General features: G+C 38.3%; 1 protein-coding gene across 18 annotated transcripts in view; it reads right to left on the bottom strand.

Annotated features, from left to right (window-relative positions):
- PTK2 (protein tyrosine kinase 2) overlaps positions 1-17250 on the bottom strand; it is a 404029-nt gene that overhangs the window by 277784 nt on the left and 108995 nt on the right. For 9 of the 18 annotated variants that reach the window (XR_013178148.1, XM_077166701.1, XM_077166702.1 and 6 more), the window contains exon 1: positions 7159-17250. The exons of 8 other annotated variants lie outside the window; for them this stretch is intronic. Coding sequence is in view for 8 of the 10 variants with exons in the window: in XM_077166701.1 (XP_077022816.1) it covers positions 7159-7258 (100 nt within the window). In the remaining 2 variants the exon portion in view is untranslated. Of the gene's footprint in view, positions 1-1533; positions 1665-7158 lie in introns of all 18 variants that reach the window. One more of the 18 variants, XM_077166686.1, reaches the window with a different exon arrangement.

Here is a 17250-nt window from a genome sequence, read left to right as displayed (position 1 = left end):
TGTCTATTTGGATCTATTCTCTTTGGGGTACGCTGCACTTCTTGGATCTGTAATTTTAAGTCTTTCATAAGAGTTGGGAAATTTTCAGTGATAATTTTCTCCATTAGTTTTTCTCCTCCTTTTCCCTTCCCTTCTCCTTCTGGGACACCCACAACATGTATATTTGTGCGCTTCATATTGTCTTTCAATTCCCTGAGTCCCTGCTCATATTTTTCCATTTTTTCCCTATAGTTTCTGTTTCTTGTTGGATTTCAGATGTTCTGTCTCTCGAAATCTACTATTGTAGGTTTCCATTTTCTTTTCATCTCTCCTACTGTGTCTTTAATTCCCATAAATTCTGTGATTTGTTTTTTCAGACTTCCAGTTTCTTCTTGTTCTTTCCTTGCCTTCTTTATATTCTCCCTCAATTCATTGATTTGGTTTTTGATGAGGTTTTCCATGTCTGTTCGTACATTCTGAATTAATTGTTTCAGCTCCTGTATATCATTTGAATTGTTGGTTTGCTCCTTTGACTGGGCCATATCTTCAATTTTCCTAGTGTGATTTGTTATTTTTTGCTGGCGTTTAGGCATTTAATTACCTTAATTAGTTTATTCTGGAGATTGCTTTCACTTTTTTTATCTAGGGTTTTCTTGTTGGATGAATTTGTTGTCTATCTGTTCTTTGACATTCTGTTCAGCTTTATCTGGACCTCTAGCTTAAGTTTTGTTTAACAGAGGGAATTTTTCAGTTCTTGTTTTCTTGTTTCTTGCCCTGCTTGTATGGTGCCTTTCCCCCACACACACTTAGGAGGGTCTACTTAGATATTATAGACCCCAGCCAGATTTTCCCAGACCAAACTGGCCTCCTATCAGGAGGAAAGAGTCACCTGCATCAGTTTTCCCTGAGGGTGAGACCCAGCAGGTTGAAAGACTTTCCTGTGAAGTCTCTGGACTCTGTTTTTCTTATCCTGCCCAGTATGTGGCATTTGTCTGACTGCAGGTCCCACCAGCATAAGATGATGCGGTACCTTTAACTTTGGCAGACTCTCCCTGCTGGGGGCGTGGTGGAGACAGAGGAGAGGTTGTAGGCTGGTTTTAATGGTTTCAAATTACCAAGCCCTGGTGTCTGAATTCCTTGATGGAGGGATTCCACCTGGGTGGGGCTTCACCCCTCCCCTGGGGAAGGCACAGACTCCATATAAGTCCCCCAAAAAGCTCATTTCTGCCTATGCCTGGGGCAGTTGCAGCCTGAAAAGTCCTGCCACTGTATCCAGAGGTAGTCAAGCCTTTGTAGATACACAGCCACAAAAACCTATTTCCTTCTTTTTTTTCCCCCTTTTTCTGTCAGTCCTGCGCCCTTGGGGCCGGGGCAAAAATGAGCAACCTCCGCTTTGATCAGGTTCACCTAACTGGGGGCCTATTTTTAGTAGTCAGAATTTGTTAATTAGTTCCACAATTGGCGTTTGATTGTGCTGGTAAAGTTCTTTCCTTTCCCCTCTGGGAAGTGGTCTGTGGGGGAGGGGCACTGGCCCCCACAGCTTTGGGAACTCACAGTTCTGGGGGGGGCTCGCAGCTGGTCCAGCTGGTCCAGACTGGGGTACGCTGCATGTCCGGTCACTATCGTGGCTCCGGGAGCTGTTCTGTACTGTTTCTGGTTATTTAGTAGTTGTTCTGGAGGACAAACTAAAATGAGCACGTTGTTAAGCTGCCATCTTGACCCAGAAGTCCATCCCTCCACTCTTGGAGTAGAGAGAGAATGTACTGGAACTTAGTTCAACACTTCCTGAGTGTGTATCTTGGGCTGTGCACTCAGATAATTTATTCACGCCTCTGAAAAGCATTTAATACTTACTACTATTGATTCATGTATATTTAGATACTTAAATATTTACATAATTATATAATATACAAAATTATATAAATATTCTAAAATAATTTACATTATTGATATATTTATTTTTTTTTTTTTTTTTTTTTTTTTTTTTTTTTTTTTTTTTTTTTTTTTTTTAAAGGAAAGACAGAGAGAAGGAAGGAAGGATAGAAGGAAGGAAGGAAGGAAGAAAGGGAAACATTTTTAAACATTTTCTTGTTTTTTATTGTATTCTGTTTCTCCGTTTTTGTTACATGGGCTGGGGCCGGGAATCGAACCGAGGTCCTCCGGCATAGCAGGCAAGCACCTTGCCCGCTGAGCCACCGCGGCCCGCCGATATATTTATTTTTTATCTGTCTCCCCAACTAGTCGATTAACTCCACTTTTCAGATCCACTGGCTATGATCCCAAACCAGTAGCTGAGGAACAGGGAGGCAACTCCCAGGTAAGGTGCCAGACACAAGAACCCCCCTGAGATCCATCTGTTAGAAGAACACGTATGTGCCTTGCTAGAGGAACAAGTCATTGCTTTGCGATGGGCTGATTTTAAGGCGTGTGGAATAGAACTGCTCTGCTGCTTATTTGCAGTTAGGATGGTTATTTCTAGTGGGCCTCCCTTTTATTCAATGCCTATGTTTTCTGGTAAAGGACACCACTACTGGCAAGACAGAACAGGGAAAAGAACAGTGAAGACTTCACAACTCCTCATTCACTATCAGACCACACTGTCCTTCTCCCCTCCAAGAGCCTATGCCTGGAAGTTTCTACCTCCAGATTTCCCCTTGGCTAACTCCCTCATTTCTCTCATGTCTTCATAAGCTGCATCTTTATGAGACAGCCCACCTAGAGCATAGTATTTAAGACTGTGATCTGGCCTCACCATCTTCACTGGTTACTGTTTTGTCTTGTTTAGAAGACAGACCCCATGAAGAGGGGAGGGGAGCACCTCCTGCTCACTGGCACAACCCAAATCCCAACAGCTGGCTTGTATACAAAGTGCTCAACAGATACTTACGGAACTAACAAACAGTGCCTTAAGAAAAGATCAGAAATTAGAAGGTATGTTTCTTATAACCCAATAACATGCAAAAATTACACAAAACAGACAATAACGTTACAGTACCACCGTTTTCCCATTTGGTGTTGTATAGCAGAGGGACTAAGAATATAGGTAAGAGAGTCAGATTACCACTGTTCAAAATCCAGCTCTGTGTTTTATTAGCTGAGCAACTAATGTTAAACTACCTAATCTCTCAGTGTCTCTATTTTCTCATCTGTAAAATGGGGGATAAAGATAATTCTCATCTCAGAGGGTTTTGTGATAATTAAGTGGACTAATATTTATGTATTTGTGTGCATGTGTAATGCTTAGAATAGTGCATGTGGAATGTACTACACGCTGAATAAATTTTCGCTGTTATTATAAAAACACAGCTCTCCTTGAAAAAACAGTCACCATTTGAGCTCAAGCAGAAAGAAATTGTGTAATATAACTGAAATATTCCAACAAGTCTAAGGGGACTGACAATATCTCCAGACCAAAGTATCACCATAAAGGTTCATTCATTTATTAACAACCCATACAGTGCTCTGTTAAACCCTGAGAATATACTTTTTATCCTGAAAGAAGAAAAACATAATCTATAAAACCCAAGCAATTGGAGTGGCCACAGTTTGCTATGGAAACTTTTTTCCTGACAATTCAATGTGTCTAAAACCAGACTTGCGTACAAAACAATATATTAGCCACAGGATTTTAGTTCTGCAGGAGCCTTTAAAACAAAGCTAACCCTATCTAGAATTTATTCATTCACTAAAGTACATCCATTTGTGCCAAATACTTGACAAGGAGTAAACACCTGACATAATCCCTGGCCACGTTAAATTTACAATCTAGGAAAGAAGACAAAAACCAAACAAAAAAACCTATATAATTACAAATCACAGTAAAGACTGTACAGGATCAGAAGAGAAAGCTACAGGAGAGAATAACAGGAAGAAATCTGTTTAGACTGAGAGGGAGGACAGATTGTTTAAGCTGAGACCTTGGAAATTCAGGGGAGTTGGCTAGGAGAATGAAGAGAAGATGGTTCCAGGAAGAGGCAAGAGCAGGATCTGAACTCTGAGGAACTGAAAAGCCAAAATAACTGGACCATTAATGAGTATGAGGGTACTGGCCCCTCTGGAGCAGGCAGGAAGAAACTGAATCACAAAAAGCCTTTTAGGCCATATCCAGGAGTTTGGGCTAGATGCAAGTCTCTTAAGAAGCTACTGAGGAGCATTAACCAGGAAAATAACATCAGGTTTATGTTTTTACAAAATCACTCTGGCTGCTGTTCAAAGGTTGGCCATGTGTGCAGGAAGGAAGATCAGTCAGGAGGCTGCTCCCACAGCTTGGAGAGAGATGAAGGTCACACGGGCCAAAGACACCGGGGACAGAGAGGGCAAGAATGGGAAGAGTTCAAAACACATACTGGAGGCAGAACCAAAAAGAGACCTCTCAGGTTTCTGGCAGGAATAACCCTGCAGACTGGGGTCAATACGATTACTAAGATAGGGAAGACTGGAGCAGGAATACATTTTAGCGGCAAGAATTTAGAGCCTCTTCGATCAAGGGCAGTATCAATACTTCTGAAAAATACAAATGTACACATTAAGGGGCAGTTGGCCACTAGATTCTGAGACACAAAAGGAAAGATGGGCAGTATACAGAATGGTTTGCATATACATAAATGGTGTTTAAAATAGCCATACAGAATAAGCATGACTTCAATTCCAGGATCCAGAATCACACAAATGATCTATTGTGGTACATCCATTTCAATCTACTACTGAAAGATCTAGTTGAAGAAATCAACAAATGCACCCCAACAACCCATCTGACACCTCCTTACTCCTATGCAGCCTTTGAAAAGGGTGAAAAAAAACACTGATACAGTCAAAAATCTTCCAAATAGGGCTTTCTACATTTGAAACTCTTGTAACTTAACACAGCTCTATGAACATTTACATATAATTCAATACTGTGAATAAAAATTGTCCTTAAGTCCAGAGAATCATGATATAGTTGAATACAAAGTATAGAAGCCATTTTAAATACTTTAAAATATAATCTTCCTTATGTGGGATCTAAGGTGAATTCTTAACAATAAATTCAACAGTGCAACTTTGTTGTAGGAAGGACACCAGAGTGTTTTAAAGGTAACTTAAAGGTTTCAAGCTAAAGTATACAAATATAGGTCTGCTTTATTATTTTGAACCTGTTCTGATAAATATTTATTATTTCTTCTTAAATTGAGACACAGCTATGCTGAGGTTAATGTGACTGATAAAACCAAATGTGTGGTTTAGAATGTCTAATTGCAAATAAGACTCATAAATTTTTTTTTTTTTGGTTTTTAGCTTTTCATTTCTTCTTGATCTTAAAGTTGTAACTTTTATACTTGAAAATACCCAATTCAGCCAATTCCTATACACCAGTACCTCTGTCGTTATTATACAGACAAAAATTAATCCAGCACAAAAGTATAAGTTTGCCTGCCTTCCTGCCCTGCTTCAAGAGAGTAAAAATGAGAAGGCAGAGAGGAAATTGACTAAGATACCTGCAGGCTGTAGTGTGTGCTCAGTCCCAAGAAGGGGATGGAACAACACATTCCTCAGTGTTATCAGAACTCCCCTTGAAAGATCCAAAAGCAGGATCATTTAACATAAGAGAGAGCCTGCTTCTGTCCTACAAATGAAACCGGTTCCAAACCTTACCTCTCTCTCATTTTGGCTTTTCCCATCTCAGTTCTGCTTTTTCTCACCCCACCCTGATCTCCAACATAATGCAGATTTATATTAAAAATGGTTCTGCTCATTTGCTCTGACTGTAAGCAAACATAATGGAAATACAGGTTCTTCAATCGTTAAGGGGTGAGCAACAATGCTTTCTTTTCTGACAAAGTTCACATTTCTAAAGTCACTCTGAATAAAAAGAAACCTAGTAACTAATTACTTAATATCCCATTGCTACTTGATTTACAGACCTTGAATCTGGCCTAGACCTTGGCAGTAACAGCTGAGTGCCTAATAACGTGTGATCAGTGCCAACAGAAAGCTACCACATACAACAGAGGTGGCATTATACAAATGAACCCCAACAAGTCTGCATAAGATCAACATTTCCAACAAGCATAGAACTCTTTGCCTCTGAGCACTGGTCAGGCGAAACTTTGCTACACAGTACTGAGGTTGAAGAGTTGTAATTAGCCAAAGCTCCCATACCCACCGCTCTTTAAAATTCAAGAGTTTGAGCTTAACTGTAGAACCTTAACTTTGAATATCTATTTATGTTATCGCGTGACATGTTTTAATCAGGTACTATCTAATAAAAGTTCTAATACCATATATTTTATAAATGTTTAAGAGTCTAGAAAAAAAGAAATAGATGATAATGAAAACAAATCTAATGGTGAAATTGTCTGGTGTTACCCCAATATCATGGGGTAGCACTAAAATTTTAACCTAAAAGCTAAATCTCATCAGTCCATCGCTCTTCTTATAAGACTGCAGCTTTTCACTCAGTGTAGTTTCCTCCTTTAAAAAAAACCGCCCTTAAATGGATTAACATATATTTTTTTAATTCTCCATGAAGCACTTAATCTTCTAAGTTAACTATTCACTACTACTTTAGGCAAAGTAGCTAAACTTATTTAGTTTCATTTACACATGAATTCTACGGCATTTTTACGTTTCAAAGCATGCCTCCCAAATATTGTCTTGAATGTTACAACTAAAATTGTAAATTTTTACATGAATTTAAAAAAACTAAAAAACTTAAACACCACAGTATTGATCCTTACAGAAAAAGAAAAGCCCACTTTACAACATGGAGTTTCAAATGAAATACACTTTTTACAGTGAGTAAAGGAAATCAATTTTTGATATAAGAAAATCCATGTTAATCTTTTATTCTACAGTCCTATTTAAATTAAAATTAATGTAATTATTCTTTAAAAACTTCAATATCACAGAAAGGATATGGATATCCTAATTAAAAGGAAAAAATAAAACTTTAAGAGATACAAGAAAGAACATAAGAAGATTACTCATTTAAAACACATTTCTATAAAAGCATTTTTTATCTACTATTTGAAAAAACATTGTATGGAATAGCTGCAAACCCATACCACATCAATTTCCATTTTTTCTCAAATTATGATTATAAATCTATTTGGAAAAAACTCTGATCTTGTAGTGCAGAACAATGAATTTAAATAAGATTTAGACTGAACAGATTTATACAGATTTATAAGTTATTTATACCTTTAGCCCAACACATTGGAAATGGACTACAGCCGCTTTTCTCCATATAGCTGGCACCTGCTGGTCTCAGGGCCTCTTGGCCTGCCAGTTGCAACAACATACACCCAATCCTATAGAGATCAAGCCAGGAGTCAGCTCCCAAAGTCCCAATTCATCTCTCCAATAGTACTTGCTCCTGCAGGGCTGTGAGGAAGGGAAGCTAGTCACTTGAAATCATTCGATCCACAAGCAAGATTAAGCTTCCCCTGTGTGCACCTTTTCTCACAGTCTGAAGTAAAATTTGGTAGGTGTTCCTTCTGAAATACTTTCCAGCCGCTTGAAGAATGCCTCTCAGTTACAGAATCTTCTCATGCTTCTGCAATCTGAAACACAGACCATCCTGGCCAGATTAAGCTACTGAACAGAATGAAACCAGCTAGTAACATGACCCTATGGGTCTGTATTCCTAGATTCATTCAGGGAAGGAAAGAAGGGAGGGGAGGGAGGGAAGAGAAGAGGAGAAAAAAGCCATTAGCAAGCACCTAATTAATATGCTAATCTCACCCTTCTGTTCAATTCATCCAACAGACCTCTGTTTACTAAACTCACAGCAGATTCTAAAACTGACTATGCAGCAAATCAAATCTGACCCAGATCATGCCTATAGATGGCTCTTAAAATAATTTTGTTTTCAAAGTCATGCCTTTGGCATTTTATCAGCCGATTCTGAGTTTAGATTTAAAATAATTATCCTGGTGAAATAAGGATTTCAGGGGGAAAAAAGTTCTTAGTATGTATAAAAAAAAAAGTCTGTAAAATACATGTCTGTAGAACCCACATATTTTTGAGACAAAATATATTTGCAGATTGATATGTTTGTAGTAATTTTATAAATTTATAAAACTATCTATAAAACACATAAAGGCAAGAACCTGTGATAGATTCTTTTAAAATTAGCTTAGGGAATATTGAGGGACCCAAGACACTTGATTTCTTTTCCCTGCTTCATAAATTTTGTGAGGTTAGTGAGTAATAAGCTCATAATGTGTAAGTAGGACAGAAAAACAGCCTTAGACTCTGTACTAAAACTCTCTTACAATACAAAGCCCTTACTTTTTCCATTCAAACTGAGAGAGTTAAGGTCATATAAAAACTTAGCTATGGACACACTCCACTTCCACAGCAAGATGGTAATAAGGAGCCAGGCCCCTGGCACCTTTGCTTTTTGAGAAAATATAAAACACGCGCCCACTTTCCCAATATGTGGGTAATTTTGTTAATCGCACATACCATAAACTAAGCAAAAGCCAAATATTTAATCATGAAAATGACGGAGGGGCTTTGTTTATGACTCCACTAACTCCTGGAAACAAGGAGGAACAAAGGCTGGGGAAGACAAGAGGGCCTGCCTTGGTCAGTCTCTTTTACTTCCAGCCCTCTGCTCTTGGCTGTGGCTTTGTCTCCACCCTTTACACCCAGGTCCGCACAGAAGCCAGAGTTCACGTACCCTCATACAGGCCCCAGTGGAAATACGTCATTCACCAGTACAAACCCTGACCCCAGGAGCACAGGAAGAGAGAGGCTCCAGAAAAACCCAAGGAAGCAAGCTAGAAAAGGAACATAGCATGCAAGCAGATACACCCATTAGAATGGCCTAAAAAAATACCTGCAGCTTCCACCATTCCACAGGAGAGACCAGGCTCACTAAGGACTGCTGCTCTCATGGGACGGGCACAGTGAAGGCACAGACAGTGCGCAAGCATGACATTTAAACCCCTCCCTGAGAGTGACATGGGGCTAATATGAACCATCGATTAATACATTGTGCAAACAAACGATCCTAGAAAGGTCTACCCTGGAATTCTAGAGCTCTGAAGTGGAATAATAAAAGCTCCCATTTAGTGGTCATCTATTCCATACACCAAATATAAATTGCATCTAATTTTCACATCTTCTAAGCACAATCAGTACTCTTATATCACATCACCCTAAAAAGAACTTGTAAACCAGAAGGAAGAGGCACTATGGGACCGCCCGAACAGAGAACAGAATAGTGCAAGCCAGGGGTGAAGCATTCAAGCTAAGACAGCAGCAGTGAAGGAGGGCACAGGAGGACAAATCTGAGATTTTTTTAGGATACAGAAAAGAACATGGAGGGGGAGCGGTGAGCAAAGGTAGATGCCAGTTTCTGACTTGAGAGTCACCTGGGGTATGATGGCTTTCTATCCCACCCACTCCAGCTAACAGATCATTTAATTCAGTATCCAAATTATCACCACCTCCTAATGTGCATGATCTTGAGTGTTAGAAAGATAAGAAATATTAAGTCTATATTCTAGAAGCCGAGACCAAGAAGGCTGTTGGAGTAAATAGAACTCAGACTGAAGCAGCAGTAAGGGAACACATTTGTGGGAGAGCAGAGAAAAGCAGAGGATAGTTAAGAGAAAAGATGGTGATGTTGCTAACAGTAAAAAGAGTAACCGGGCCATTCCTGAACAGGCTTGAACTAGTTATTGTGCTAGATGCCCTTACATATAAAATAATCACACTAAATCCTTAACATAATTCCACTGAAGTAGCTATGTCCCAATTTTTACAGACGAAGAAAATGAGATTCAGAGAGTTCAAACAGCTTGCCTAAGGACAAAGAAAAACTGTGTGAATAGTAGCTGGTTTGGTGATAAGTATTCTAATTTTCTTCTTGCTAAAAATTAAGAATAAAGCTTTTAAATTCCCATCATTTGCTCTTCACCTATCATCACTAGGGCCTAAAGCAGTCACAGGTACACAGCAGGTACTCAAACATTTGTTGAATGTACTCTTCAACAATAACTTATTTTTAGTGAGCACAGATCTTCAACCTTCTCAAAGTACAAGAGCTCATATTACCCAAGAGCCATAAAAGGTAGGCCTGTGTGTGATTTTTTTAAACCTGATTTTCAGGTCCTTTGGCTTTACAAAGCAACACCTGGGAGCAAGGGATTCTACAAAGTGATGATCACAAACTTGGAGAGGCGGAAGGGGGGGACACAGGCTAAGAGAAAGGCAGGGGGCTGGGGTACAACCCCACCTCAAGGTAAGACTAAGCTATGGTCTGCCTGTTGTCAGTGGTCAGTATGGGGAATGTGGTCAAGATTGGAAGAGAAAGACTGATAACAAGAAGGCAGACCCTCAGGAAAATCAGAGGAGAGCAACTGTAGAGTAATATGGTAAAGGAAATGATCTTATGTCACTGTATCTCACCACCTCCACAGCAAAAACATAATTTTATTGAAAATTCTAGTCTATCAACAAAAATTATGACTTAGTAAAGACTAAATAATTTAGTCATAATGGAAGATATCACCTGCTGGAGATAGACAATAGGTCTCAAAACAACACATTCCAACAGGTTGTGGGGTTGGTTTTACTTCCCTTTCAAAGTCTCATTACAATTTCTGTATCTCCCTTCTGTTACTCTTGAGTAACTGGGAAAGCCAAATGAGGCGCTGAATTTACAATTGGAAGACACAAGGGAGACCCATTTACCTGTAAGACAATGAGATAATTTTGCCATCATGACCCTCAGCTTCTTCCTGTGTGGAAAAAAGCCAATAACAACACCCATCACCTGTTTAGAGTTCACTATAACCAGCCACACTGCAGTATCAATGATAATGAAAGTATAATGATACTGAAGAGATAATGAGGACACACTGTTCCAAGTACTTTACTTATCATTAACAACTGGGTGAAGAAACTGAAACACAGAGAGGTTAATAACTTGTTCAAATTCATACAGCTCTTAAGTAGCGAAGCTGGAAATCAAATTCAGGCAGTTTGGCCCTACAGTCTTTGGGTACATCACCAACATGCTATAGTGCTTTATGCCTACTTTCTCAATTAAAATGTCATCAATATATATGTAAAATGGAATGATATGTTAATGTTTTTGTTTGTTAATTTTTTTAATTAATAAATAATTTTTTTTAAAGTCATCAAGTTAGGTGATGCTATAATCCACGTGTGACAAACCAAGAACTTAATTGAACTAAAAGCTGAGCGGAGACCAGGAAGACCACAATCTTAAGTTACCACTCTATCACAGCCACACAGAATAGGACAGAGGCCCCGACTGTCAACAAGGACCAATGAGTCAGTGAGAACAAAGGGACAAAGAAAGACATGCCCACAGCAAGAATATGAAATGCAAGATAAACTGATCAACTGCTCTAATGCTTCTTTTACCTCCTAACCCACCAGTTCTGAGTTTCACATAGCCCTCTGGGGTAAACAACCCTGATCCAGGGCAAATTCAGATAAAAGTCATCATGGCACACTCTAGGCATCTAGCTGGCACTTGAGAGATACATCAAAATCACCAGAAAACAAATACAATCATTGAATTAAGCAAGGCTGAAATACACAAAATAGGCAGGAATATGTAACTCTTTAAAAATAATATTTATTAGCTTTTTCCAGTGGGTAGGACAAAAGTTAGACCTAAGAAAATTTCATTCTCAAGTAATTTCAAATATAATGGCATAAAACCACCTCCTTTCATTATCCATAAAACAGAGAAAAAAAACCCTCTATATTTTTTATTTTTAACCTGAGCAATATTAAACCGGTAATTAAACTTATTTTTGTTTTGTCATAAAAATAGAAGATCAAAGCTAAATCCTATTAGTTTTAGAAAATGCTGGGAGGTTAATTCCTATCAAGTTGGGGGAAAAAAGCTTTTGAAATTGTAAGATACTATTTTAACTTTTCAAATATAGTGGTAGAGGCATGATGACCACAAAATAAGAAACTAACCACAATTTTCAACCTGACCATACATATTATAACACAGATGTTTTTTGCTTGTGTTGGACAAAAAAATTATACCAATCCAAAGATGACCAAGTAGTTATTTATTTTAATGTTGTCATTGCTCAAAACAACTATAGAACTTTTATTTAACACACATACACACAATCATTTTACTTGATCATTTTGCCACCGTAAATTTTTTTTTTATCCAACATAACCAATTTATCCATAGTTTGATCAGTCATGCTGTATTTGCCAAATAGCAACAGAATCCCATGAGCATGTTTTCCAAAAAAAGATAACTGTGAAACAAAGAAAACCACTGACAAGACTATAAAGGAACAAGGATGTAAAAACCAGGCATTGAGGTCACAAGCATCAAGCTACACTATGAAGGCCGTGTAGTATCAAGAGGACCCCTTGTGGTGAATATGAATGTCTTCCATGCTCTACATTTTTCAGTTATAAAAAATAAAAAATCAGACTTCCAAGAAGATGGCAGAGTAGGGAGACTTGCTTCACCCCTACTCCAAAGAATAATATAGGGGACAGGAAAAAAATGACAGGGACTGCTGTCTTGGGGAGATGAGTGACTGAAGAGAGTATTCAATACTTCATAGGGAGGAGAGAGGTGCAGAGACCAGGATGGGGAGAGCAGGTGAGTTTGATCAGTCATGACCCCACTGAGGGTGGGTGGCTGTGCATGGGGAGGTAAAGATCCAAGGAAGCAGACTATTCAGAGGAGATAGAGCAGAGCTCTATCCTGCCTCAGCTACTGGTTGGGGAAAATTCCATACACAGCTACACAGCCAGCAGCACCATGGGGAGCCTAGAAGCATGCCTAACTGTTCACTGTGAAAAACCATGCCCCCAGACACTGGGATCACTCACCCCACCAGGTACCATGAACAGCCATTCCATAGCGCATGGTGCCAGGTGCTGTGATCAGCTGCTCTGCCGCTGGGCAGGAGCAGACCCCCCACCACACACACCATCTTCCCAGGTGGCCACTGCAGTCAGGCAATCGCAGTATGTGCACAGTCTTGTTTTAATACATTTTTTCTATATGTATTATTTTTCATTTTATTGATTTTTATATATGTATATGATCTATTTATTTCTTACTTTTTATTTATTTGATTATTTCTTCTCTCTTCTATGGGCACCAGCTAAGTTCATTCCCAAAATACCTTCATATGTCTGCTTCAGATTTGGGGGCCTACTATTGCTGATGTACGTTTTAGTGTGTGTATGATTTTTATTTATTTATTTGAGTGCACGGAACAGGAGTTGAACCTGGGTCTCCCGCGTAGGTGGTGTTCTGCTACTGAACTACTGACACACACCTGTTAGCTTTTAATAGCCCTTCAAACCGAACCCCCCATATGAGATCCAGGCCTTGGTTTGGCAGGGAATTACTGATAAAACAAGTGCAAAACGGAACCTTCAATGCAAAACCAAGTAAATACAGAACTTCAGACAAGTGAAGGAAATCAAATTGCAAAATCTTATTAAGATAATTAAATGCCCTGAACACAAAAGAAAATCACAAAGCACGTGAAGGTCCAGGGAGAAGTGACCCCAGCCAAACAACCAAACCAAAAACCACAGGGGACACGGAACGCAGAATGACTCAAGGATATTTATAAAGAAGTTAAAGGATAATAGGAAGACTAAAGAAGAGCATAAAGAATTCAAAAGATTAAACAGAAAAACAGATCTTACAGAAATGAAAGATACAGTAGGCAAAATGAGAAATAACTAGAAACACGATAGCAGATTTGAGGAAGCAGAAGAATAACTGAGTGAGAAGACAATACAATTAAACTAGAGCACTCAAAGAACAAATGGCAAAAAAAGACAGAAAAAAAAATGGAACCGATTCTTGGGAAATGATGGAAAACAAAAGGCATACAAATATAAGAATCACTGGTGTCCTAGAAGGAGAGGAGAAGTGCAAAGGGCTGAGAAGGTTAGTGGAAGATATAATGAGGCAAAACTTTCCAACCCTTATAAATGACATGACATAAACACGCAAATTAAAGAGGGCCAAGGAACTCCAAACGGGGAAATAAATAGGCCTACTCCAAGATACATGCTAATTAAATTGTTAAATATTGAAGAGAAGCAGAAAGTCCTAAATGCAGTATGAGAAAAGCAACCTACTATATGCAAGGGAAAACATGTTAAGACTGGGTTTGGACTACTCAACAGGCACCATGGAAACAAGAAGGCAGTGATAGATAAATTTACAATCCTGAACGAGAAAGACTTCCAGCCAAGAATTCCTGAATTTTTATAGGATTTTTAAAAGTTTATTAACATAATTTTTAAAAAATTTTTTTACTGTATATAACATATATACAAAGCAAGAAAAGAAAAAAGCAATAGTTTTCACCCTTCAACAAATAGTTACAGGACAGATTCCAGAGTTTGTCATGGGCTACCATACCATTATCTCAGATTTTTTCCTTCTAGTTGATCCAGAACATTGGAGGCTAGAAGGAATAAATATTTTTTTGTATCATCACAATCGAATTTTTTTGTGTGTGAAAAATAACATATACACAAAAAAGCAATAAATTTCAAAGGACAATGCAACAATTAGTTGTAGAAAAGATTTCAGTTTGGTATGGGTAACAATTCCACAATTCTAAGTTTTTGTTTATAGCTGTTCTAAGATACTGGAGATCAACACAATGATTCAGCAATCACATGTGCTTGTTAAACTCTACCTTCTCTGTTTAAGTCCACCATCATCTTTGATCTTTCTATCCCACTCTTTAGGGGTATCTGGGCCATACCTATTCTAGCATTTTCACGTTGGAAGGGGCCATCAATAATATGGGGTAGGGAGATGGAACTAGCTGACGTTCTGGAGAGGATGGTCCCTCTAGGTTTCAGGACTTATCTGGTCCAGGGATCAATTTGGAGGTTATAGGTTTCTGGAAAGTTACTTGAGTGCATGGAACTTTTGTAGAATCTTATATACTGCCCTAGGTGTTCTATAGGATTGGCTGGAATGGTTTGGGTTGGGGTTTCAGCCAAGAATTCTTTATACAGCCAAGTTATCCTACAAAGTTGAGGGAGAGATTAAAATCTTCAAAGACAAAGACTGAGAGACCTAGTCAACAAGAGACCTGCCCTACAGGAAATACTAAATGGAGTTCGTCAACTGAAAAAAAAAAAAAGGACAGGAGAGGGAGGTCTGAAGAAGTGCACTGAATTGAAGAGTACCAGCAAGGTTAATGAATAAAAAGAGAAAGAAGGAAAAGAATATACAGATCTATCAAAATCCAAAGAATAAGATGGTTGATTTAAGAGGTGCCTTTACAGTAATAACTTTGAATGTTAACAAACCAAACTCACCAATTAAAAGGTACAGATCAGCAGAATGCATTAAGAAATCTGATCCAGAGAACAGGGAGAAATTCAACTTCCCCAAGTTGAATTCTTGATATTCTCACAAGCACTGTGGACAACCAAAGCTACAGGCTGAGCCCCCAGGCTTGGGGTTTGTTCATATGAAACTTAACCTCACAAAGGATAGGTCAAGTCTGCTTAAAATTTAGGCCTAAGAGTCACCCCCAAGAGAGCCTCTTTTGTTGCTCAGATGTGGCCCCTCTCTCCAGCCAACACAATGAGCAGTCTCACCACCCTACCCCTCTCTACGTGGGACATGACTCCCAGGGGTGTGGACCTTCCTGGCAACGTGGGACAGAGATCTTGGAATGAGAGGAGAGTCAGCATCAAGGGATTGAGAAAAACCCTAGAATGAGCTAAGACTTAGCATCAAGGGATTGAGAAAAACTTCTCGACCAAAAGGGGGAAGAGGGAAATGAGACAAAGTGTCAATGGCTGAGAGATTCCAAACAGAGTTGAGAGGTTATCTTGGAGGTTATTCTCATGCATCAAGTAGATATCATCTTGTTATTCAAGATGTAATGGAAAGGCTGGAGGGAACTGCCTGAAAATGTAGAGCTGTGTTCCAGTAGCCATGTTTCTTGATGATGATTGTATAACGATATAGTTTTCACAATGTGACTGTGTGATTGTGAAAACCTTGTGTCTGATGCTCCTTTTATCTACTTGTCAACAGATGAGTAGAATATATGGAATAAAAATAAATAATAGGGGGAACAAATGCTAAAATAAATTCAGTTTGAAATGCTAGTGATCAATGAAAATGAGGGGTAAGGGGTATGGTATGTAAAATTTTTTTTTCTGTTGTTTTATTTTTCTGTTGTCTTTTTATGTCTTTTTCTGAATTGATGCAAATGTCTGGGAAATGATCATGATGATGAATATGCAACTATGTGATGATATTGTGAATTGCTGAGTGTAAGTGTTGGGAATGTTTGTGCTTCTTGTAATTTTTTTTTAATTAATAAAAAATTTTAAAAAAAAGAAATCTAATCCATCTATATTATGTTTACAAAAGATGCATCATGCACCCAAGGACACAAATAGACTGAAAGTAAAAGGATGGAAAAAGTTGTTCTATATAAGCTGTTAGGAGTAGCTATACAGACATCACATAAAATAGACTAAAAGTCTATTAAAAAGTAAAACTACAGACCAAACTCCCTAATGAATATAAATGCAAAAACTCTCTACAAAACACTAGCAAATTAAATCCAATGACACATTAAAAGAATTACGCACCACAACTAAGTGGGGTTTATACCCCCAGTTTATAACAAAAGTGGCTCAACACAAGAAAACCAATCAACGTAATACAGTACAATAAATATATCAAAAGAGAAAAACATATGATCATATCATTTGATGCTGAAAATGCATTTAACACATTTCAGCATTCCTTCTGATAAGAACACTTCAAAAGGTAGGAATTGAAGGAAACTTCCTCGATATCATAAAGGGCAAATATGAAAAACCTTTAGCCAGCATCATAATTAATGGCAAGAGACTAAGAGCATTCCCTCTAATATCGGGAATAAGACAAGAATGCCCACGGTCACCACTATTATCCAACACTGTACTAGAAGTCTTGGCTAGAGCAATTAGAGAGAAGAAAGAAAAAGAAGACATTCAAATAGGAAAGGAAGAAGTAAAACTTACATTGTTTGTAGAGAACACGATCCTATACTTTAAAAACTCTGAGAAATCTATGACAAAGCTACATGAGCTAATAAACACATTCAGCAAAGTGGAGGAATACAAGATTAACGTACAAAAAGCAGTAATGTTCCTATACACAGGAATGATCTGAGGAGACAATTAAGGAAAAAATTAGATTCAAAATAGCAACCAAAAGAATCTGCTATCTAGGAATAAGCCTAATCAGGGATTATAAAG

Source organism: Tamandua tetradactyla, chromosome 6 (genome assembly GCF_023851605.1).
Source record: "Tamandua tetradactyla isolate mTamTet1 chromosome 6, mTamTet1.pri, whole genome shotgun sequence".
NCBI classification, from domain to species: Eukaryota; Metazoa; Chordata; class Mammalia; order Pilosa; family Myrmecophagidae; genus Tamandua; species Tamandua tetradactyla.
This window is presented reverse-complemented; position numbering and strand designations above follow the sequence as displayed.